The sequence below is a fragment of the Lathyrus oleraceus genome, chromosome 5 (assembly GCF_024323335.1).
Source record: "Lathyrus oleraceus cultivar Zhongwan6 chromosome 5, CAAS_Psat_ZW6_1.0, whole genome shotgun sequence".
Taxonomy (NCBI): domain Eukaryota; kingdom Viridiplantae; phylum Streptophyta; class Magnoliopsida; order Fabales; family Fabaceae; genus Lathyrus; species Lathyrus oleraceus.
Window position 1 is genome coordinate 396,462,812 of NC_066583.1, and position 23,310 is coordinate 396,486,121.

A 23,310-nucleotide genomic window follows, 5' to 3' on the forward strand; every position below is an offset into this window, starting at 1 on the left:
TTCTATTTTTTAATGAATTTATTGATTTATTTTTATGTATTAATGAATTTATTCATTTATTTTTATGAGTTTAATGGTAGTGATAATATAAATAATTTACACTTTCAATTCACCATTTTTTTTATAAAGATTTAATTGAAATATGCTGACAGTGTAAATGAATTTTACATAGTCAGTTAATCTTAGACGTTGAATATTAAAATAAGTTTGATTTTTATTTTAAAAATCTATAAAATAATAGAAACGGGTGATGGTGATGAATCGACATTTTTACACTGTATAGTAATTAATCTTTTTTTATAATGAATTTTAAAAAAAAAAAATCTGATTCTTTATATATTTAACAAAAAATACATTGTTAATAAATTACAATCGATTATACACTTTTATATAATTTATTAATAATATAGATAGTCTTTGACTATACTCTCTCTTCCTATATATTGAAAATATCATCATTTTAAAAAAAACTTAACATATTTAATTTTTATATATTTAGTAGGTTGAAATATACTCACTATATTATTTAAAAAGTTTAATTATTTTTATTTTCAGTTAATTATATATATATATATATATATATATATATATATATATATATATATATATATATATATATATATATATATATATATATATATATATATATATATATATAAAATTTAATTGATAGTTAATTACAATCAATGATTTGTCAGGGAAATCTGACTTTTTGTTATTATCACATAGTAACACAAACAGATGATTGTGATGTATTGACAATATAATTTTTTTTATACTGACAGTGTATAACAATTAATCTTATATATATATATATATATATATATATATATATATATATATATATATATATATATATATATATATATATATATATATATAATATATATATATATATAATATATATATATATATATATATATATATATATATATATATATATATATATATATATTTAAAAAATATCTTTTTAATTTTTTAATGTTTCGGAGACACACGATAGCATTTTCATATAATATTAATTATATTTTAGAACATTAATTTTTGTTAGATTAACTGAAAAAAGTTAAAATTTTAAAAATATTCATTAAATAATACAATTCTTTAAATTTTTGTGATAGTCATAAATGATCACGTCACTCTAATTAATAATTTAAAAAATAATTTATATAATTTTTTTTTTATCTTTAACTAAATATTTTAAAAAATTCTTTAAAAATATATTTAGTATATTACTTTGAAATATATAAATAACACTTGATAAAAAAAATAAAAAACAATAACAATAACAAATATATTAATTTCCATGTGCTTGTCTTGTCTCTCTTCCCTCCAATCATTTTCCTCTGTTTTTCTTTTCTTTTCCATTTTCTTCTTTCTCTTCTGATTATTTTCCGGGAAAAATTTCTCTCCCTCTGGTTTTCCGGCGATACAAGAGGAAGTAGAAGAGTAGAAGGAATAAATTTCTCTGCTTCTACGTAAACTCTTTTTCTTCCCTTTCCTTTACCTTCTCTATTTCCGTGATCAACTTAAACTCTTCAACAACTACTACTACAATAACAACCATCATCCATGAATTTCATCTAGCGTATTATTCTATCTCTTTTGATTTCTTCACTTTCTACTCTTTCACAAGGTACTACTCTTTCGATTTTTGGGTTTTTTTTTTTAATTTCTCTTTTGAATTTATGTTTCTCAAGTGTTGGGGTTGACTCAAAATTTATTTTTCCCTTAAAAATTCGGTCTTTTTGTGCTTGATCGGTTTAATTGGCAAGTGGGTCCATTATTTGGTTGCAAAATTTTGAGCTTTGATGAATTACCAGAAAATATGTTCTTTGGTTTTTAGGTGGGTCCGTGTTGATGAATTATCTGGGTAGCAACTGTACTTTTCTATCATTTATTTCTTGGAATTTTTTTTCTGGGTAGGAATGAAGTTGATTAAACTTTCTGAAATGCATCATCTACTAACTATATTTTTAGCATGAATTTTGTTTGAATAGATAGATCTCTCCAATTTGTGTTGTATATTATTGAGGCATGTGTTGTTATGGATACTGAGATGATGATTTTATCTGAAAGTTTCATGCATAGTTTGTAAGTTAGTTGACTATATATTGTTGTGTTAGCTGGGAAATGCTTTTGCAGATAAATGTTTTATACCTATTTTTATTGAACTTTTGTAATTGTAGCAGAGATAGGGATATTGCGCTGGATGTGTGGTAAGACTAGACATGATAAGATTAGAAATGAAAATACTAGAGAGTATAGTAGAAAAGACGGTGGAAAATGGACTTAGGTGGTTTGGACATGTAGAGAGAAGACAAGTATATTTTGTGGTAAAGAGAGTAGATCAGATGGAGAGGAGTCTATCTGCTAGAGGTAGAGGAAGACTTAGAAAAACTATAAGAAAAGTTATTTAGAAAGATCTTTGAGATTAACGTTTGTGATAGAAACATGATCCTGGATAGAATATTATGGCAAAAGTTGATCTATGTAAAAGCATGTTATGTAGGTTATTCAAGGGATTGCATTTGACTCTCTCTACTGGGTGATTTCTATGAGTGATTCAAAGTAAAAAAGAGATAAAACTATTGAGGCAATTGTTATCTCTTTTTGGAATACTAAAATGTTTTGAATGCTTACTTGTAACAATTTTTCTGTTGATGTTACATTGGTTTTGTATAGTTTCATGATGTTTTATATTAACTGATACTAAGGTATCTGACTCGTTTCTTCTCATTTTGCAACATTACTAGAAAAGTGACTGAAAATGGACAAACATTCCGGGGATTCTTTGCCCGCTCGTGGTACTGCAGGTTCTTCTTCTAACTTCATACATAAAAATAAAACATTTGTACAAAGATTTTGATTTTTTTAATTGATGTCGCTTTTTGTAGGGCTGTCTGGGATTTCCTCGCTAAATATTCCAAATAAAGCAGGAAGCAGTGCATGGAGAATACCGAACGCGACTGATGTATTTCAAGATTCTAATGATGTTAGCTTGTTTTCTACTTCATTGCCTGTTCTTCCGCATGAAAATTGTAAGTTTTTGTGATATCGTTTTCTTATAGAATAGTAAGGAATCAGTAAAGTTGGTTATTGTAATGTTTTTTTTTGTGCCAATATGCAGTAAATTTGACCGATTCTGAACAATATGGTCAACTGGTGGATGATAACTTGCTAACAGTAGATAAAGTTCATAAAGAGGACGAGGGGCATGATCCTTTTGATAACTTCGAAATTAATGCCATTGGAAACATGCTACCTGATGATGAAGACGAGCTTTTAGCTGGGATAATGGACGATTTTGATCTTAGCGGGTTACCAAATCAACTGGAGGATTTGGATGAAAACGATCTGTTTGTTAATGGAGGTGGATTTGAAATGGATTTTGAATCCCAAGAGGGTCTTAGTTTTGGTGTTTCAAAGATGAGTATATCAGATGGAATTGCTTCTAATGGCATTGGACCATATGCGATTCCGAATGGTGTAGGAACAGTGGCTGGAGAGCATCCCTACGGAGAGCATCCATCGAGGACATTGTTTGTTCGGAACATCAATAGTAACGTTGAGGATTCTGAATTAAGAACACTATTTGAGGTATTATACACTTACCTAATGATTCAATATATATTATATTTATCTTTGGACACAATGGTTATTGGTTAATGTTCGCATCGTTGATTATTTCTTATTTTATAGCAATACGGGGATATCAGAACTTTGTACACTGCATGCAAGCACAGGGGCTTCGTGATGATATCTTACTATGATATACGAGCTGCTCGCACTGCAATGCGTGCTTTACAAAACAAACCCTTGAGACGAAGGAAACTCGATATTCATTTTTCAATTCCTAAGGTTTGATTTAGAGAATTACTTAATGTTTGACGAATTGTAATTGACATTGCCTTTGTGTTATTCATCTCTTTTATTCGGTTTTGAAAGGATAACCCTTCGGAAAAAGATATAAACCAAGGAACCCTCGTAGTGTTCAATTTAGATCCATCGGTATCAAATGACGACCTTCGTCAGATATTCGGGGTTTATGGTGAGGTCAAAGAGGTAATATTTGGACTCCCTTCACCTTTTCTACTGCTTAGTTTTTATCTAGTGCTTGAAGCAGTGTTAATTTTGTATTAAAACTGCAGATCAGGGAAACACCGCACAAGAGACACCATAAATTTATCGAGTTTTATGATGTTAGAGCAGCAGATGCAGCTCTTAAAGCGTTAAATCGAAGCGACATTGCTGGCAAACGCATAAAACTTGAACCTAGCCGTCCTGGTGGAGCCCGCAGAAAGTAAGTTCCGTTATATCTTATATCTTTATTTGTATGCTATAAACATAATTAAACTTGTATAAAACTTGTCACACACATTGTCTTGTTAGCTTGATGCAACAACTGAGTCAAGAATTGGAACAAGATGAAGTTCGAACTTTCAGGACTCAAGTAGGTTCACCTATAGCCAGTTCTCCTCCTGGTAAATATCTCCTAATCTGATTTTGTTTTCTCGTGTTATATCATTGAAGAAAGGTATCTTCTTTTACAAGGTAAGTTTAATACGTAATTTTTTCACAGGTAGCTGGGCACAATTTAGTAGTCCGGTTGAACCTAATCCGTTAGGTTCTTACAGCAAGTCCCCTGGTTTGGGTCATGCCAGCCCGATTAATATCAATCATTTGTCCGGATTGGCTGCAATTCTTTCCCCGCACGCATCAACCTCTCCCAAAATTGCGCCGATTGGCAAGGACCCTGGAAGAGTTTCAAATCAGATGTTTGCCAGCTCTGGAGGATCAACACATGGAGTAGCTTTTCAACATTCTATCTCCTTTCCTGAAAAAAATATAAATGCAAGTCCTAGGCCGATATCTGCTTTTGGTGAATCAAATTCAAATTCATCGAGTGTTGGAACATTGTCTGGTCCCCAATTTCTTTGGGGAAGCCCGACTCCTTACTCGGAGAATTCAAACACATCTGCCTGGTCTTCGTCTTCCGTTGGGCATCCATTTACATCTAGTGGCCAAAGGCAGGGTTTCCCGTACACAGGTCATCGCAATCCTTTTCTCGGCTCCCAGCATCACCATCATGTAGGATCTGCTCCATCCGGCCTTCCTCTTGAACGAAATTTCAGATACTTTCCAGAATCACCGGATACCTCTCTCATGAGCTCCATTGAATTTGGGAATTTAAATCACGGCAATGGGAATTTTATGATGAACATGGGCTCTCGTCCATCTGTCGGGCATGGTATTGGCCTTTCAGCAACTTCCAGTGAAATCGGTTCGCCTAATTTCGGAATGATGTCCGTACCTGGTCATGGTTCCTTGTTCATTGGAAATAGTTTGTACGCTGGACCTGGACTATCTAGCATCGAGGGATTTGGTGAACGTGGACGAAATCGGCGACCTGACAATAATGTGAACCAAATCGAAAGTAAGAAGCTGTACCAGCTTGATCTTGACAAAATCATCAGTGGTGAAGATACAAGGACAACTCTAATGATTAAAAACATTCCTAACAAGTAAGAACAACAACTAGACAAATATTCTAACGATGCCATCAGAATCCTTGAGATGAATTTCTTGATGACTTTTGTCTGTTGTGATTGCTTTTAAGGTACACTTCAAAGATGCTACTCGCCGCAATTGATGAGAATCACCAGGGGACTTACGACTTCCTCTACTTGCCAATTGACTTTAAAGTATGCTCATCCTATATATATTTTTCAATTAGAGATTTATGGTTTTGGTTCTGTTTCCAGGATGACTTATTTATTAATGCCGGTTTTCGCTTGCAGAATAAGTGTAATGTCGGTTACGCATTCATCAATATGGTCTCTCCTTCACACATCGTCGCCTTCTATAAGGTTTAATTTCTATACCCTTGCATGCCTGATTTGTTTTGGTATCGAGAAGTATAATATGCGTCGTTAAATTTTAAGAACTCTATCATTAAAATTTATGCAGGCCTTTAACGGAAAGAAATGGGAGAAGTTTAATAGCGAAAAAGTTGCTTCACTGGCATATGCACGGATTCAAGGAAAGGCTGCACTTGTGATGCATTTTCAGAACTCAAGCTTAATGAATGAGGATAAGCGATGTCGGCCAATCCTTTTTCATTCAGAAGGCCAAGATACTAGTGACCAGGTAACAATATATTCGCTTCAATTGCTTGAAATGTCAATATTTCTGCCTTGACACATTGGTCCCGAGTCCTGTCCTTCGATTGTCTGACAGTTTCCGTCTGTTATCGTACCATCCAGGAACACTTTCTATCCAGCAACTTGAATATATGTATTCGTCAACCAGACGGGTCTTACTCGGGTGATATGTTGGAGAGCCCGAAGAGCTATTCAGATGAAAATCTGGAAAAAGATTGACCATTTGTTAGATATATTATTGTTCCTAGCCACATTACATATGGTCTAGGAGTGCTAACTATTGCATAGGTGATCTTAAAGATGTACAAAGTTGATTCATAAAACAAAAAAAAACGGTGTATAAAGATTAAGGGCGGAATCCATTTATCAGCGCATCATAATCTTTAAAAAAACGCAGAAACCAAGGCGTACGTAGAGAAACAATTGTGTTATAATACCAGAGGAAAAGAATAAATCGGAGCTCGAGGTGTATTGCTGGATGGTAAATTTCTACAGCAGCATGCATACTGTTTGTGCAGGATATTTTTTCTGGTCTTTTGTTGTTTTGTTGAGGCTGTTATGGTCTTTTGAGAAATATTACTATGTATATGTATGTACCTAAAGAAATTCTAGTTTATGGAAAAAAGTTTGTATAGAAGGGAAACAATGAAGTATCATGTTTGTAATTGTGGCTTTGTTCAGTCAAAATGTGAATGTACATGTATGTAACATTGTGAACTGGTTTCATGTGAATGTTGTAAGTGAAAGTCTCAATACATTGTAATATTGGAGGTTTTTGTTAAGTATTATTTTTATTGATCTTATATGAATGTGTCATCCTTTCTATAAGGATAAGCATGTGATATTTAGTTAGAATTTTGTTATGTTGAAATAGTCAATTACTTAAATGAAGGAAAACCTACATTTCAAGTGCATTCTCAGAATAGATGTGACTAGGTAATTGGTATTTGATTGTTACAGTATTGGACCACTAAGTAATCATTTTCAATTACTTAAATAGTTTTTTTCCCCCTCTTCCTCATGGTTTTGAGTATACATGTGTTTATAACTAATTTCAATGTTATGATATAAAACAATAGGTAATCTATTTAATAGAATATATTTGGATTTAATGAATTTAATGTCTTACCCAATTTTGTCCTTATCAATAAATCAATATAGGCATCGTCACATTCATATCATCTGCATATCATAACATGTATTTTATCTCACATAATGTTTAAAATATCGACCAAATTAAATTTTTGGTTTTACATACAGATCGGTTGAATCATTTCTTAAATGTGTGTAACATTTAGCGCGCAAAAAATTGAAGATAGGACATATAGACGTCGGTTTTATTGATTTACTATTCGTTTAATTTAATTTGGCATGCTCATTTTATTTTTACGATTCATTTTTCGATCGAATTTTAATCAGTATGAGCCTTTTCAATCGAATATTTTTTACTTCAAAGTTTGATCAAAATTCTGATCATTTTAATGCATGTTTCGAGTGTTTTTGCGCTAATTTTTTTATATATTTTAATCCCATTTATTTTTGTTTTTTTATCGACATGCTCATAGATAAATAAATAAATAAGTAAATATAATTATATATGGTTCCATTTCAATTTAATATTAAGTATTCAATTTTGTTTCATTTTTAGTTGTTTTAATATTCTTAAATCTTTTTATCAACAAAACTAGTAAGATACTCGTGTGTCTGCACAGATAAATTTATTTAATACGATATAAAATATATTTAGATACATGTATAAATTTGAAATAAAAAAAAGAATTTGGAATTTATTTTTTTACATTTGAAAATAAATAATTCATCTCTCAATTAAAGATAATTGTTGGTTAAAATAAAATAGATACTATCCTGATAGTAGTGACATGTGAAATAAAAATTAGTGATATGCATCATTATTGAGTGATATTCAATTTGATACAATATAATTTTTGTTAGATACACACGTCAATTTTTATAATGTGTTACTTAATTGCAAAATGAACAATGATGATATAAATTCAATTGTATTAAATAATCATATAAAAAAAGAGCCCCATAAGATGGAGAAAGAAAAAAAATTATATTTAAAAATAAAAAATTTGTGTATCAAATAAAGATATTGTTAATTAAAATAAAATTGATATTGTCTTGATAGTGACTCGTGCAATGAAAAGTTAATTGTATGCACCGAATGTTCTTGAGTGTTATCCAATTTGATATAATATAAAATATATTTAAATACACATGTCAATTTCAAATGAGTTACTTAATTATAAAACGAACAATAATCATTATAAATTATAAACATTTTATATGTATAATAATTATAAAATACTAATTATGTTTTTATTTTAGATAAATTTATATTTTAAAAATTCAAAGTCGATGAGATTGGTCATCTTGAATTAGTCGATTGTAAGGCCGGATACCAAGATTTAAAAGAAAAATCAATATTTTTCTGTGTTCTTCATTAAATTAAACCGAGGTTCAAATTTTGTTATTTGTATTTAAAAAAGTTAAATAGGAAAAAGAAAATGAAGAGAGAGAAAATTAAAATGAAAGTGAGAAAGTGTGAAAAAAAAAGACAAAAAAATTTAAAATTTGAATTAAGAAAAGAAAAGGAAGAGAGAGAAAGTTAAAAATAAAAAGTAAGAAATGAATGAGGTGGAAAAAAAGATAGTTTTAATTTTTTTTAATATTTATAAATTACAAAAATGTCCTTTTGTTAATATAATCTTTTAAAAAATAAATGATATATTAGGAAATTTAGTGGTAGTTTATTTTAATGAAAGATAATTGATAATAATAGAAGGGTAAGTATTTTAATGAAACAATACACGTCCCTCATAAAAAAAAGTTAAGTAAAAAAATCATCTCTCAAAAAATTGCAAAAGACTCTAAAAACTAGGGACACGCAGCGCAGAGGGAGAGGGGGTTCCTTTTTCTTTTCAAAAAACTTCACAACCATTTAGAAAAGCAGAAAGATTAACTTGCTTGAAAAAGAAAAAAAAGGGAAAGCAATTGCATTGAAATTTTTTCATTTTTCTTCTCTCTTGATCCTCTCGCCCCTCATCTTCTTCACCTTCATTTTTTCTTCTCTCCTGATCCTCTCGCCCCTCGTCTTCTTCACCTTCATTCCTCCATTTCCAAACAATCTCACACACATAACCTTCATACTAGCTCTCAGAGCCTCCATCACCACCTCGTACACCACCCTTTACCACCTAACTGTGACTACCCCTTTCCACCCACCTAACAACCGACCACCACCTGTAACGGTTCACTCACTGTCCAATACCTCAACGCCTTGCCCAACCCACCACCTTACTCTCTCCTTCAAGTTTCCTATTCAATGAAAAAGTTAATCCATAATTTTTAGTTAGAATAAAAGTCTTAATTTATAGGACATACTTGGTCTTTTAGTTGTATTCTGCTTTCCTTAGTTTTGTAAGGGCAAACTGTCATACAACATACGATCATAGGTTTCGATGATGACAAATTACCACCATGGATGAATCGACATTGTCGAATCCACCTCTACAAAACAAATGCAACATATCACCTATCATATCCTTTTCTATGTTCATCTAAACTGTTATATTTCATACAACATATGTGGATAAAATGTGGTCATGACAAAATGCATGAAAACCACAAAAATCTGAATTTTTGCAGATTTGCAGGGTTTGAGTCGACCGCAGGGTCGGCGCATAACATAGTGCAGTTTGTCACGGGTCAGCGCACGGAGGCTTGAGTCGACCACAGGGTCGGCGCATGAAGTTTTCAATTTCCCACGGGTCAGCGCACGCCGATCTATGGTCGACGCATACTGATGTGTTTTTCAGTTTGTCCAAAACTGCAGGCTATGCGTCGACGCATAGACCTGCTATGGTCGACCGTTCGCGCGCAAATACTATTTTTAAGCAATTCCCACCTTGTTTGAAAAGCTATTAAGTGGGTTGGTTGGTTTGTTACTATAAATAGAAGTTCAGCTACTTGTATCAAGTAACATTTGACAAATTGATTCAAGTGTACAAAGAACAAGAAAAAGTGAAATAGGTGTCCAAGATTCTTCATCTTCATCTTCAACATCTCACAACACATCAATTACACACAACCATTTTTGAAGTGCTTTGTGATTGGTTAAAGGTGATAACGTTCGAAGCCGAGATTGGGGAATCCGGTTTGGGTTGAAGCTTGCGACAGATTTTTTCTTGAATAAAACCTTTAGGGTTTTGTCCTCCAAGATTGGTTTGATTTTTGGGGGTTTTTGGACGAATTCTTCATCAATTTTCAGCTGAGCGAAGGTGATTGAGAAGAGGAAGTCTTCATCAATCTAGTAGCGGATTCAGTGATATTGAAGGGAAGATTTCGGGTTTGATTTGTTGTAGTTGAGATCAGCCGGGCCGAGGGTTTGAAGAACTGAGAGTTATTCAACAAAGGGGCTGGAATCAGAGGTCTATCAACAACAATCGAAGGACTTGATTCACTTTGAATCAAGGAACAAGGAGTGGAAGCAACATTCAACGTCGTGAGAATTTTGTTGTATATTTGCTTGTCAATCCTTGTATAAACTGTTATACTCAACAGGTGATATCTATTAAAGCAATCTCAATTCTAGTTTTAGAATTGAGGGCAGACGTACCCCGGAGCGAGGACGACGGGGGAACTGCCTCATCAAACCTTTGTCTTCTCTATTTTTCAGCATATTTGTTTTGGCTTAAAAATAAGTGATTTTTGTATAAGCACTTTTATCAAACCTTGATATTAATTGATTAAGAAGTTAAAACTCTGTTTTTGAATCCAAAGTACAATAAGATATTGTACTAGACTAATTGGAATCACTTACTCAACATAAATATCACTTGGAGTGTTTTTACACACCAAGTGTTTGATAATTTGCCTAAACCAAAATTATCTTAGTTGTGTATCTAGTTTGGTTTGCTCTTTGAATCATTGGAACTAGGAATCCTAGCAAGTGAAATAAATCATTGATAATGTGACTAGTGTAATGATTCTTATTCTACATTATCATTAATCCATAGGCTAGACGCATATCCGGTTTTCCAATAACCGTTCGTTTTAGACTATATTTTCCTCGGCCGCTTCCGCACTTAAAACAAATTTTCAAAACCAATTTTTAATTGGTAGCGCCGACTCAAATTTTAATTGGGATCTATTCAACCCCCCCCCCCCCCTTTTAGATCCGTGCCATAGTTTAACAAGTTTTAGCAACCAATTAACATTATCATCCTTTATTTTAGCATAATTGATTGTTTTCAGTTATAGTTTTCCATTGTGTATTCAATGACTATTTAAGTCAACGCTACAGTTAATAAAACTGAGTCATTCAATCCAATTGTTTAGTTCTTTATTTTAGTTTTAATTCTATAAAGGTTCTCAACAATTTGGTATCAGAGTTCCCATTGGGCCTGATCTATCAAAGCAACAGTCTTTGATACCCTTGCAGCAAAAAAAATGACTACAGAAGGGAGCTTTGTACAACCCGCAATCCTGTGTTTTGATGGTGATTATGATCATTGGAGCATGCTAATGGAAAATTTTCTCAGATTAAAGGAATATTGGGAGCTAGTCGAGCCTGGCTATGTTGAGCCAGCAAGTGGAGTGGTACTGATAGAAGCATAACGAAAGAATAACGATGAGATGAAGTTGAAGGATCTCAAAACAAAGAACTATCTCTTTTAGGTGATTGATCGAACTGTGCTTGACACCATCCTTAAGAAGGACACTTCTAAAAAGATATGGGATGCTATGAAGAAAAAGTTTGAAGGAAATACAAGGGTCAAAAGGTCTCATATTCAAGCTCTCCGCAGAGAATTTGAAACTCTTGAGAAGAGATCTAGTGAAGGTGTAACAAAATACTTCTCTAGGGTCATGACGGTGGCCAATAAAATGCGAATTTATGGGGAGGAGATGTCATACGTTGAAGTGGTTGAAAAGATTTTACGCTATTTAACCAAGAAGTTTAACTATATTGTTTGTTCTATTGAAGAGTCAAATGACATTGATGATCTTTCTATTGATGAGTTACAAATCTCATTAATAGTGCATGAATAGAAGGTCCACGACGCAGTGGCGAGGAACAAGCCTTGAAAGTAACATATGAAGGGGGGAAAGGTTGTGGTCGAGTTGCTTACAGAGGAAGGGGAAGAGGTAGAGGTTGTACAGATTTTAACAAGGCAACTATAGAGTGTTACCAATGTCATCGACTTGGACATTTTCTTTATGAATGTCCTCGCAACAGAGAAGCTAACTATTCAGAATTTAATGGAGAAACATAAATGTTGATGTCTTATGAGGAGCCGTATGAAGCTAAAAGGCAAGATGCATGATTCCTTGGTTTAGGATATTCTAATCATATGTGCGGTGATCGAATTATGTTCAATGAACTTGATGAAAAATTCTGACATTCTGTAAAATGGGGAAACAACAATAAGATGGATGTGATGGGGAAAGGAAGTGTGAAATTACTGCTAAATGGAATGAATCTCGTTGTTACTGAAGTATACTATATTCCAGAACTGAAAAACAATCTCCTAAGTATAGGGCAGTTGCAAGAAAAGGATTTGCAAATTTTGATCAAGGGAGGAAGTTGCAAGATATTTCATCCAGAGAAGGGTTTGATTATTCAAACTAACATGAGTGCCAATAGGATGTTTATTTTGCTGCCCCAAACTCGAGCCTCTTCACAAGCATAATCTGATCAGTACTTTCACACAAAAGCTCAAGAATTGTTGCATCTCTGGCATCGAAGGTATGGACATCTAAGTTACAAAGGCTTGAAAACATTGTTGCGCAAGAACATGGTTCGTGGACTTCCTCAACTCTCTGTCTCCACAGTGACATGCACTAATTGCATCAACGGAAAGCAACATCGTGACCCTATTCCAAGGAAGAGTAATTGGAGAGCAACATAGAAGTTAGAACTCATTCATTCAGATATTTGCGGTCCTATCAGTCCCATATCTAACACCAACAAAAGGTACATCCTATTATTCATTGATGACTATAGTAGAAAAGCATGGGTGTATTATTTGGTACAAAAGTCTGAGGCTTTAAATTCTTTCAAATGCTTTAAAATCATGGTTGAGAAGGAAGTTGAGATGTCTATTAAGTGTCTACGCACTGATAAAGGAGGTGAATTCAATTCAAATGAGTTCAATGATTTTTGCAAACAAAGTGGGATTAAGAGGCAATTAACCATTGGTTATACTTCGATACAGAACGACATTGCCGAGAGGAAAAACATAACTGTTATGAACATGGTTCATTCCATGTTATTTGATAAAAACATTCCAAAAACCTTCTGGGCAAAGGCGGTGAATTGGACTCTTTATGTTCTAAACAGGTGTCCTACTTTGGCAATCAAGGATGTAACACCAGAGGAGGCTTGGAGTAGAGTAAAAGCCTCAGTTGATCACTTTTGGGTATTTAGGTGCATAGCACATGCTCATATTCCAGAATCAAGGAGGACTAAACTTGACAATAGAAGTATTACGTGTATTTTGTTGGGAGTTAGTGAAGAATCAAAAGGAAATATGCATTAGAAGTTTTGCATAGGTTTGGCATGATGGAAAGCAACTCAATGAGCAGTCCAATGGTTCCAGGATTTGAAGTAACTAAAGATGGAGATGGAAAAACTATTGATGAAACATACTACAAGTAGTTGGTGGAAAGATTAATGTACCTCGCTGTCGCACCTTAGAAAATGGGGATACGACCTAGCAAAGCGCAATCGCACGCTCGCAATGATGGACTGAACAGAGTCGCCACCGAACTTTATTTATTCCTAAAAGGGAAGGGGAAATATCGATAAAACCCAAGAAAGAACGACAATGATTATGGTCGTCGCAACCAAATCAGGGTTCGGGAGTCGATTACGCAAGGGGAAGGTATTAGCACCCCTCACGTCCGTTGTACTCAATGGGAACCGTTAGGTTAGTTGTGCACATTAGTGTTAGTTTGAAATGTTAGGCTTCTCAAGTTATTAGGTGGGAAAGAAAGAATAGAAGAGAGGAAAATGTTTATGGATTTTTGACGAAGGACTAAACCTAAGTTTTTTTATTAGTGGGCCTGACAAAATTTACAAATCCTGCTCCTACGTATCTCAATAGAGAAGTCAAGGCTTACGTAGTTCTGGGTAGAAAAATATTTATTTGTTGGCCGATTTTAGCGAAAGCTACTTTGTGTCAAATCGATGAAAACATTGTTGGACTACCCAAAACAGGTGGAGAAACATTGCCTTGCATTGTTTTGAAACAAAGTACCTTTCATTTGTGAAAAGGTTTAAGAGTGAATCGCACGGAGGCGAGAAAAGAAATTGATTGGTTTGATGTGTTTTGAATAATGGAGAGAACTTGGATGAGCGAGATATCCATCTCGAATCCTAGTCTCAGGAGTGCATGGTATCCACCACGTTCCATTTCCATCCTACTAGAAAAAGTGTTTAATAAAGAGTAAGTGTTTTGAATTTAATTGAGAAAGGGTTTCAAGAAACCGCATTGATAATTTTGGATGATGGCGAGAGCTAAGATAGGCGAGGCATCCACCTCGAATCTTAATCTCAGGAGTGCACGGTATCCACCATGTTCCATTTTCATCTTTATTGGAAAAGTGTTAAATAGGAGTTAAATGTTTTGGGTTTTATTATGTAAATGGCTCGATGTTGGATCAAGCATTTGATGAGCGATTGAGAAAGATTTGAATGAGTGTTTGAGAGAAACAAAATAGATAGATTTGGATGATGGCGAGAGCTAAGATAGGTGAGGCATCCACCTTGAATCTTAATCTCAGGAGTGCACGGTATCCACCATGTTCCACTTCCATCTTTATTGAAAAGGTCTTTAAATATGAATTAAGTTTTTTGAGTTTTTATTATGAAAAATGGCTTGACGTTGGATCAAACATTTGATGAAGGTTTGAAAGAAATGGAATAGAACGGGAGGGAGAAATGAATTGATTTGTTTATTGAGAAAATACTCGACGTTGGATCGAGTCATTATTTTTGATCTTTTGGAAATGGTTGATTTTATTCTTGTGTTAGTAGCTAACTAAACAGTCAAGCAAATAAAGAAATAAAAAATGATAAAATTATTACATGCCATGGGAGTGGGGGTACATTTTGTCGAATGAGGATTCAAAGTAATGAAATAATTAAATCGGGCCCAAACAACAAGCAATGCGATGTATGAGTGTAAGTGCAAGAGAACTGTCTCATTGTAAGAAGGCCCAAGAGTAAGCCATGTGAAGAAAGCAACAAATACAAAATTATATTTACAAGATAATCAAAAATTAAATCAAAAGGAGTAAAATCGGGATTTGCGCGGATGGAAATTGAGGGACACACAACCTAAATAATGTGCTCAAAGCCGATTTGCACATATTAACAACAATCGAAATGTCATATGTGATTAATCAAAACGCGGCGAAATACCATCAATGTATCGATAAAAATAATCATGGATAAATAACACGGGAATTGCCAAATCCATAGATTAAAAATCGACATTTAAGCAATAAAATAAATCAAGGGCAAACATTAATATCAATAAGTGTCGGAAAAACGGGAATGAAACATAAAAATATTAAAAGAGAAACTAATAATTAAAAATGATAAAATAATGAAATAAATGGGAAATGGCATGCACAAGGATCAAACCCACCACATAAGGGGAGATGAGACTCCTTCCTCTCCACCCAGCCACAGGCGGTCAACTGTTACCTTAACAGCGACTCAAATATAAAAACAAAGAAATCAAAAAGAATAAATAATAAAAAAAATAAAGAAACTAAAAGGGCATGGGCCGTTTGAGCTAATGGGCAACTAAAGCCCACGGATCTTAATCTCAGACTTGGGTCGATGGAGGCCCAAATCAAATGTCTTGCCCAAGCGTGGAAATGATGAAGGAAGTCGAACCGTCAGCCCTAGCCGCATGACTGTTGGGCGCGGATAACGGAGGAAGTGAGCCACTCTCATTGATGGCTAGTTTGCAGCATTTAATGGGAAAACAGTGGGATTGGAAAACCCAAAAGCCAACGGGTAAAGAGAAACGCAACACAGATATCAAATTCCAAAAGAAAACTTTAAAGACTCAAATCATGGCAAACTTGGGAAAATCAAAATGCGATGAAATTAAAAACTCAGTCTTCCTCCCTCAAGAGAAATCCGAACGAGATCTTCACCAAGGTGCAAGAACTTTCCGCCTCCTCTCAAAATTCTATGGCTATGAATGGACACCATAAAGTTAAACAGAAATCGAAAGCCAACACTAACCGATTGCGACGGGGTCGACGATGATGTGAAGAGCGATTTTGGATTCCCCTTCAGAACGTTAGCTATTCCGACAACTCAACTTCGACTTGTATGAATCCTCTGGAGGTGTTCCAATGAATCCTTCGTGCTTTCTCTGAGGAAAGGTACAGATTCTAGCTTATCTTCTTCGTCTTTTTCTCTGATTTCGTTAGGGCTTTGATGTTCTCGCCTTCTCGCTGTCAAAAGTTCTTAGGGTTTTTTCTTTTTGAATAGTAGCCGCAAAATTCTAGGGTTTTTTCTCTTGATTTCTAAACCCTCTTATATATGGCTAATCTCCTTTTTTCTCTTTGTTGTGTTCCTTCAGAGTAGTGGAGCTTGTTCGTGCGGAGGATGCTTGGAGATTTTTGTCCTCATCCCAGCTTGTGGTCCCTCTTCTCAACTCCTCGTTTTACCCTTTTACTGCTTGGTAAGAATTTAAACACTGCTTGTGAATTGAGGTAGAGTCATAAACTGCCTTACTGATGATAATTCCTCTTACCCTGAACAACTGTCATGCAGTTGATATCATGACCATGAACCTGAGGGCAGGAGATCTCATACCAAAGTTCTCCATTTTTGTGAGGAGCTTCCGCTTTCCACGGCGCATAAATTCTAGTTATCCGGTCATGGCTGGATGATATAATATAATCACCGGATCTACCACACGTTATATCAGTCCCCGATGCAAAATGAACATAGGGAACCTTTTGTAAAAACCAGTTGTCATCACCAACATTCAAGTGAAAAAGTGTTTGTTTCTCTTCTCCTTATTACTGATAACATGGCCCTGCTTAGTTTCAGTTTGGATTAAAAGCAAACTAACATCTTTCCAAAATATTCTCACAAATCATGACAACCTGATGGTTTGATTGAGATTCCCATGTTATTTGCTTCCTTCTTATATTCTAAGATTTAATGTGTTTGGTGGTTTGAATTGAACTGTTATTGCAGGAGAAAATCGCGCCGTGTTGAGTTCTAGCTGAGGTCTGCAAGCGCAATGTCTCCTTGGCAGCAAGAGCATTGTATCCGCTTCTCCGGATGCTTGATAAATACCGAATGTATCTTGAATTGACAGTAAACCAGGGACATAACTTCCATAACAAGATTCCCCGTTACGTTTCAAACCTTGCAGTAACAGGTATTTGAGACAACGTTTGTTGATTCTTTGGAGAAATGCCCTTCTCAGTTCCATTTTCTTCTGCTTGTGGTATCCCCTTTAATAATACTTCTGATTTCAGCTGGCAGTGGGCATCCATTAAATCAACCCTTATTTCTATCTGGCCAACAACACGGAGTATGCTCTTCTGAGTTCGACGATCTTTTTCAACTTCAACTTCAGTTGTTATGTGAAGCAAAGACTGTTTCCCAAAGCCCAAACACATCAGAGAGAAGTGGACGGTTCGCCACCGGTATTTCTCGAATCAAAACTCTAGTTGAAATGGTTCAGTAGCATGGTTTAATGTTTATTGTTAATGGATTAGTGTGCATTTCATTTGGCTTGTTTGGAAACCAAAACCTGCAGGATTGAGGTATGCAACATGGCTCGATGACGGGTCGATTTGTGGATAGCCACGACATAGAACAAAAATGGTTAACTTCTTGGTCTCTAACCACCCTTCATGTGCATTGTAGAGCCAGTGAATTTATGTAGAATTGCTGCATTTGACGTTGTGCAGAATTTTGAGTCATGGCATTGATTGGTGAGCTGTTATACGCGCGACGGTTCGCGTTACCATACAGACACAATAATGCCTCATTGCAATATTGATTCCTTCTGCAACAAATACGCTTCTGCAATTTTACACCTTCGTCTAAAAGTGTCTGGATCATTGAAATTTCCAAAAAGTGAGTGCTCCCATTGTGCTCCTTCCGAGTTATTAACGGATTTAACAACTTCAACCTTTGTACCTTGCAGATAACCCTTCATCAAAATGGATCTTAGCATGTTCCAAATGTCTAATGGATTCCTCTTGTGAAGAAGAATTCAGAAGCAACTGAATCTAACAGAGCCTGGAAGCAACATGGTCCTTTCTAATTACCTGAAAGTCGTATAAATAATTGAAATGCTTGTGGGTTTCACAATATAGGCATATATGAGCAAGGGCGATAACAGTATATTGGTTGACTGCTGTTGTTAGGGTTGGATTCTTCATCATTGGTGGAGAGAAAGATAATAAAATATGGTACTCTAAAATGGAAGGTAAAGCTTACGAGGAAGACGTGTGCGTATGCGTGAGAACAGGAACATGGGAAAAGGAATAGCAGCAGCAACAACAACCATGCTTTGCTTGAGATAAGAATCCTATGATTTTCATTCTGTGTGTCTGCGTGTTTGAATGAGTCTCATCTTTTTCTTGATTATTCTGCTGTAAAATGATCAATAGTATTTGGGACTCTTTTGATGATTTGCTCTACTATAGACCTTGCAGTATTTTTCACTTTAAATTCATTATGTATTTGTCTAATAATAACATGCTCCAAAGTAGACATTAAAAGTGTTTTCAAAACATTTTTTATGAACTTTATTAAACAACCAAGATATCAACTGCACAATCAATACTCCAACAACTCCAATACTTGATGAGACCAGTAGTGCTTTGCTTGTTGTTCCTTTATGTTTCTGTTGTTGACACGGTGAAATATTCCCCGCGAGAGCTTCACCGCTGCAGAAATTGTAACCATGTGGATCTTGTTTCTTCTCATTTGATTTCTGATTCTGTGATTGTAGAACAGTTGGCAATAACCGAAGCATTCAGGTCGTTAACATCATAACTCTGCACATCAAGATTCTCATGACATGATGACTCTAGAGTCCTAACCGATGTTTCTGTATTTGAGACACTCCTTGCAATATCTAAATGGTCTTCAACATTTTCAATTGAAATACAATCCCCGGGATCTGGAAATGATGTCACTAAATTGTCATCAGGTCGAACACTAGTTGTGTGGCTTAAAAGTTCTGAGCTGCATACATTATTTCCTTTACTACTATCATCGTTTCCTAGTTTTTCTTTGTCAACAAAAGTTGAATCGATAGGAGAAGCTTGAATTAAATCTATCATTGTATTTTCTGAAGCTTGATATTCATGCAGAACTTAAGGTATATCCTCCATAGGGCTATATTCTGTGTTTGCGGAAGTTTCTCGATTTGCAAGACCTACTTCATGGTGAGAACGGTTTGAAGTTATAGAGAAAATGAACCAGCGGTGCTTGGAGGCTTAATCCTTAAGTCATGTCCGCAGTCTGCATCCAATTTCCGGCCACTCAACTGCCTGTGCATATGAAACTCTGTTTGTTTAGTAGAGCTAAAATCAGTTGATGATGGTGCAAAATAACTGCCAGGTCTCGTAGAGCTTCTTATACTGTTTAAAATTGTCTCTTGAAAGAGACAGGTCATCATAAGATATAGTTGTGGCAGTAAATGTCCTTGCCCGAACAATAGGTCCTTTGTTGTTTCTGGACCTTTTCAACAATACAGAAATGCCGGTGGCTTCCATGGGGTCCATGTCCATATCTGGGAGATCATTGTAGTGATCTAACAATTGATCCCCAATTTCATCAACTCCTGATTGGTTCATCTCTAGCCAGTTTGCAGGCTTATGCTCACCTCCCTCCTTCAGTGAACTTGGATTTGAACTGTGATAAATGCATGTCTTCTGTACAAAAAGCAAACCAAATTGTAATGCATGCCCAATGAGAGCTGAATGCCGACACTTTGCTAGTTCATTTGCAAGGTATCCATGCATTTCTTAAAATTCTGAGGGGAAGACTATGCGGCATTAGGTAGAACTATGTTCTCATGCATTAGGACTTTAGAAGGCATTGTAAATATTATTCTTAACAATGTACTCCTTGATCATGCTGCCAAGGTTGTGCACACATCTAACACATCATTCCTTTTCTTCTTTGCAGGTGTTCCTACAACATGTCTTCATAGGCGCGTTGAGCGATCCGGTTCCTTGAGTAAGAAGCTCTTGGCTGCAAGTACCGCTGCATATTCCAAATCTCATGCTCTTCTCTAACGGCATAACGACATTAATGCTCCACATCTCTTTCAATGCCCTTGCTTCCAACGTTGTTGCAACCCTTAGAGCTGTGGCAGCTGCGGCGGTTAGAGTATTGATATCACCATGAGACCTCACATTTGACAGCAAAACTAACAACAAAAGAAAGTGTTCTTTCTCAGTTCCCAATGCTTCAGCAGTTGTGCATAAAATATCGTCGACATTGAAAGCTTCAAAGACTTTTTACTACAAAAGCTAAAGGTTCTTCAAGGCTAAATTCAAACGACCCATCACTTAAAACAAAATGTAATCCCCCTCTTCTTGTAATAAAATTTGAGTGCTAATTTCTTTGTAAATACGGTATGCTTGGGACAAACTTACGATTTGCTTTCCGCTGTTGTTGGCAGGAACGTACATCCTGGGATAATCATGACACAACAAGCAAAATGCGAGAACATTCTCAAGATCAGCAAGTTGAAGCTTCTTTCCATTCTTAGTGAAGAAAGCGAGTGAATGAATCCAGAAAAAGAATTTACATTTCAAAGAATTTATGAATTTTTGCATACATTGTATTGTGTAATTGAACCAAAAGCACTTAAATTACATATCCAACAGAAACTCAAAAGAGTCAAACAAACACTTCACAAGACGAGTTGAGTGAGAAACTGGATAATGGATGTTGTAAATGTTCAAGAAGAAAAGCTTCACGAGCCAATTACTTTCTTTGATTTGCACTAGGTTCAGTTCCTGTTCATTTTCCAGCCGGGATATTCTAGCAGGTGACTTCCATATTAGTATTAATGTATCAAACACAATACCATTACTTTGTAACCAGCCAGTCATTAATTTGACTGGGTTTTAATGAGTGTTGGACCTTGTTAAAGTAGTATGCGTAGTCGTGGATGATGAAACCATTGACCCCTCATATTTGGGAAGAAATTCAAAGAATGCACTTGAAAGTATCTTTTGTGGTGATTTTGCAAGTTCATTTCTCAACAGCTGACCGGCATTTGAACAAACTATATAAATAAAACGCCTGAAATACTTTGGTTCACTTAATCGAGCAAGAAAATAATCTTCCGCAACAGGTGCATATCGATTTAAAAACTTTGTAATTGGAAGGCGGTATGGACTATTTATTTCACTGTATACTTGTCCAGGAGGAAGAGCTCATTCCAAATCAATTGTCATGGTTATAAGTTCATCGAGGAACTTAGAAGCAGTGGGAGGAAACAAGTGAAAAAGATCAATTATAGCTACCGTAATCTTTGGTTCTTCACCAGCCTCAAAACCACCAGTAGTGGAATCAATTACGAGAACAACACAATCAACTTGTGATGTTCCAGTAATCATGTTCTTAATAAAATCCCTGTGACCAGGAGCATCAATGACGGTACAGTAGTACTTAGTTATTTCAAACTTCCACAAGGCAATATCAATAGTGATACCTCTTTCCCTTTCAGCCTTGAGCTTCTCAAGCACCCAAGCATACTTGAATGAACGCTTGTTCATCTCAGCAACTTCTTTCTCAAATCTCTCAATCACACGCTTGTCAATACCTCCAAGCTTGTAGATCAAGTGACCGGTAATAGTTGACTTCCCAGAGTCGACATGGCCAATAACCACAATGTTAATATGAACCTTTTCCTTAGCCATCCGTGCTTAAGCTTAAAATTACACAAGGTCTTGAAGGAAAAAGCTAGCCGCACAGAAGGAAATGAGGGGGAGCGAGTGAGCGATTGGGAAAAGTTTTCAGGGCCAAAATCAGGGTATGACAGTTGCCCATATTTAAACATCCTCCACCAGAGGAAAATGAACTAGCACTTTTTCATCGGATCGCAGTGGGGGATGGTTAAATACCATGGAGACCCAGATTTTGAACCTGAAAAATGAAAATGCTATGATATGATATGCATGGATGAAGGATTCTTTATTTTTGAATTTATCCGTTAGGGACATGATGGATCCTTAACAGGAGATGTTAAGCCAGACAAACCAATCTGTGGGGAATATTGATGGTCCACAGGGAGACAGTCAAATAGGGTAAAACCAACTCGCTAGGGATAACAATCTTGCTGGAGAGTCAGACACACAACGGGGAGTACTCAAAGTGAAATCTGACAAACGACCCTTAGAATACAAGATATTTCGTTAGTGAGTTCACACATGACTTATTAACGACTCAAAATAAGAAAAATTTCTACAACAGGTTCATACATGACCTGATAACAACTGAAAAATCAAAGAAAAAGGTTCTTAAAAACAGATTCAGACATGAACTGGTAATACTGGAACAAAAGGTTCAGCGACAGGTTCATACATGACCTGGCAATGCTGGGGAATATCAAGAACGGTTCTGACAACAAGTTCAAACATGACTTGACAATAAAATAGAAAAGCTTAAAAAGAGTATATCAACAGGTTCATACATGACCTGATGACACTTGAATAATCAAGAGAAATATTCTTCAAAATAGGTTCAGACATGACCTGGTAATATTGGAATAAAGGCTCAACAGCAGGTTCATACATGACCTACCAATGCTGGGGAATATCAAGAAGTTCTGACAGCAGGTTCAGACATGACCTAACAACATCAGAAAAATCAAAGAGAGTATATCAACAAGTTCACAAATGACCTGATGATAACTTGAACTTTCTTGACAAATCTGGAGATTTCTTACAAGAAAATCATCCGATCAAAAATTCTAGAAATTACTGTCAATGAAAGAGTCAAAATGACCACTTCCAGGAAGTTCCAGTTACACTGGTCTTCAAGGGTGCTGGTGACGACCAGACTTAAAGATACCATTTACAGATGGATTTGACAGAT

The 23,310-nt window shown here is 35.3% G+C and overlaps 2 protein-coding genes and 1 long non-coding RNA gene across 8 annotated transcripts; 2 read left to right on the plus strand and 1 right to left on the minus strand.

Moving 5' to 3' along the window:
* Positions 1 to 1,312: 1,312 nt before the first annotated feature.
* LOC127085057 (protein MEI2-like 2) lies at positions 1,313 to 6,967 on the plus strand. Of its 2 annotated transcripts, none has more exons than XM_051025624.1 (13): positions 1,313 to 1,636; positions 2,757 to 2,807; positions 2,898 to 3,041; positions 3,131 to 3,600; positions 3,703 to 3,861; positions 3,949 to 4,065; positions 4,152 to 4,303; positions 4,393 to 4,484; positions 4,583 to 5,525; positions 5,621 to 5,705; positions 5,802 to 5,870; positions 5,971 to 6,150; positions 6,267 to 6,967. In XM_051025624.1, the coding sequence occupies exons 2-13, from the start codon at positions 2,771 to 2,773 to the stop codon at positions 6,381 to 6,383; spliced, it is 2,565 nt and encodes an 854-aa protein (XP_050881581.1). In that variant the 5' UTR covers positions 1,313 to 1,636; positions 2,757 to 2,770; the 3' UTR covers positions 6,384 to 6,967. The 2 variants fall into 2 exon arrangements, with proteins under 2 accessions (XP_050881581.1, XP_050881580.1); XM_051025623.1 differs by having other exon boundaries at positions 1,314 to 1,636; positions 2,757 to 2,816.
* Positions 6,968 to 16,056: 9,089 nt separating this feature from the next.
* LOC127085059 (uncharacterized) lies at positions 16,057 to 21,363 on the plus strand. Of its 5 annotated transcripts, XR_007788911.1 has the most exons (12): positions 16,059 to 16,598; positions 16,799 to 16,900; positions 16,993 to 17,223; positions 17,425 to 17,611; positions 17,712 to 17,882; positions 17,996 to 18,063; positions 18,150 to 18,318; positions 18,389 to 18,497; positions 18,612 to 19,402; positions 19,566 to 20,207; positions 20,386 to 20,783; positions 20,885 to 21,363. It is a non-coding gene; the product is annotated as an uncharacterized LOC127085059 (long non-coding RNA). The 5 variants fall into 5 exon arrangements; XR_007788912.1 differs by having other exon boundaries at positions 16,057 to 16,598; positions 17,955 to 18,063; positions 18,389 to 19,402; XR_007788910.1 differs by having other exon boundaries at positions 16,057 to 16,598; positions 18,389 to 19,402; positions 19,566 to 20,256.
* Positions 21,364 to 21,647: 284 nt separating this feature from the next.
* On the minus strand, positions 21,648 to 22,193 carry LOC127080974 (elongation factor 1-alpha-like). The gene has a single exon (XM_051021258.1). The coding sequence runs from the start codon at positions 22,131 to 22,133 to the stop codon at positions 21,648 to 21,650; it is 486 nt and encodes a 161-aa protein (XP_050877215.1). The 5' UTR covers positions 22,134 to 22,193.
* Between the last annotated feature and the right edge of the window lie 1,117 nt (positions 22,194 to 23,310).

What these genes read in the sequence shown, in the direction of transcription:
- LOC127080974 (XM_051021258.1), bottom strand. Translation starts at nt 22,133, where the DNA reads ATGGCTAAGGAAAAGGTTCATATTAACATTGTGGTTATTGGCCATGTC.
- LOC127085057 (XM_051025623.1), top strand. Translation starts at nt 2,771, where the DNA reads ATGGACAAACATTCCGGGGATTCTTTGCCCGCTCGTGGTACTGCAG. An exon ending in ATTAAAAACATTCCTAACAA is followed by an intron (nt 5,526 to 5,620) that starts GTAAGAACAACA and finishes ATTGCTTTTAAG; the next exon opens with GTACACTTCAAAGATGCTAC. An exon ending in GCCAAGATACTAGTGACCAG is followed by an intron (nt 6,151 to 6,266) that starts GTAACAATATAT and finishes CGTACCATCCAG; the next exon opens with GAACACTTTCTATCCAGCAA.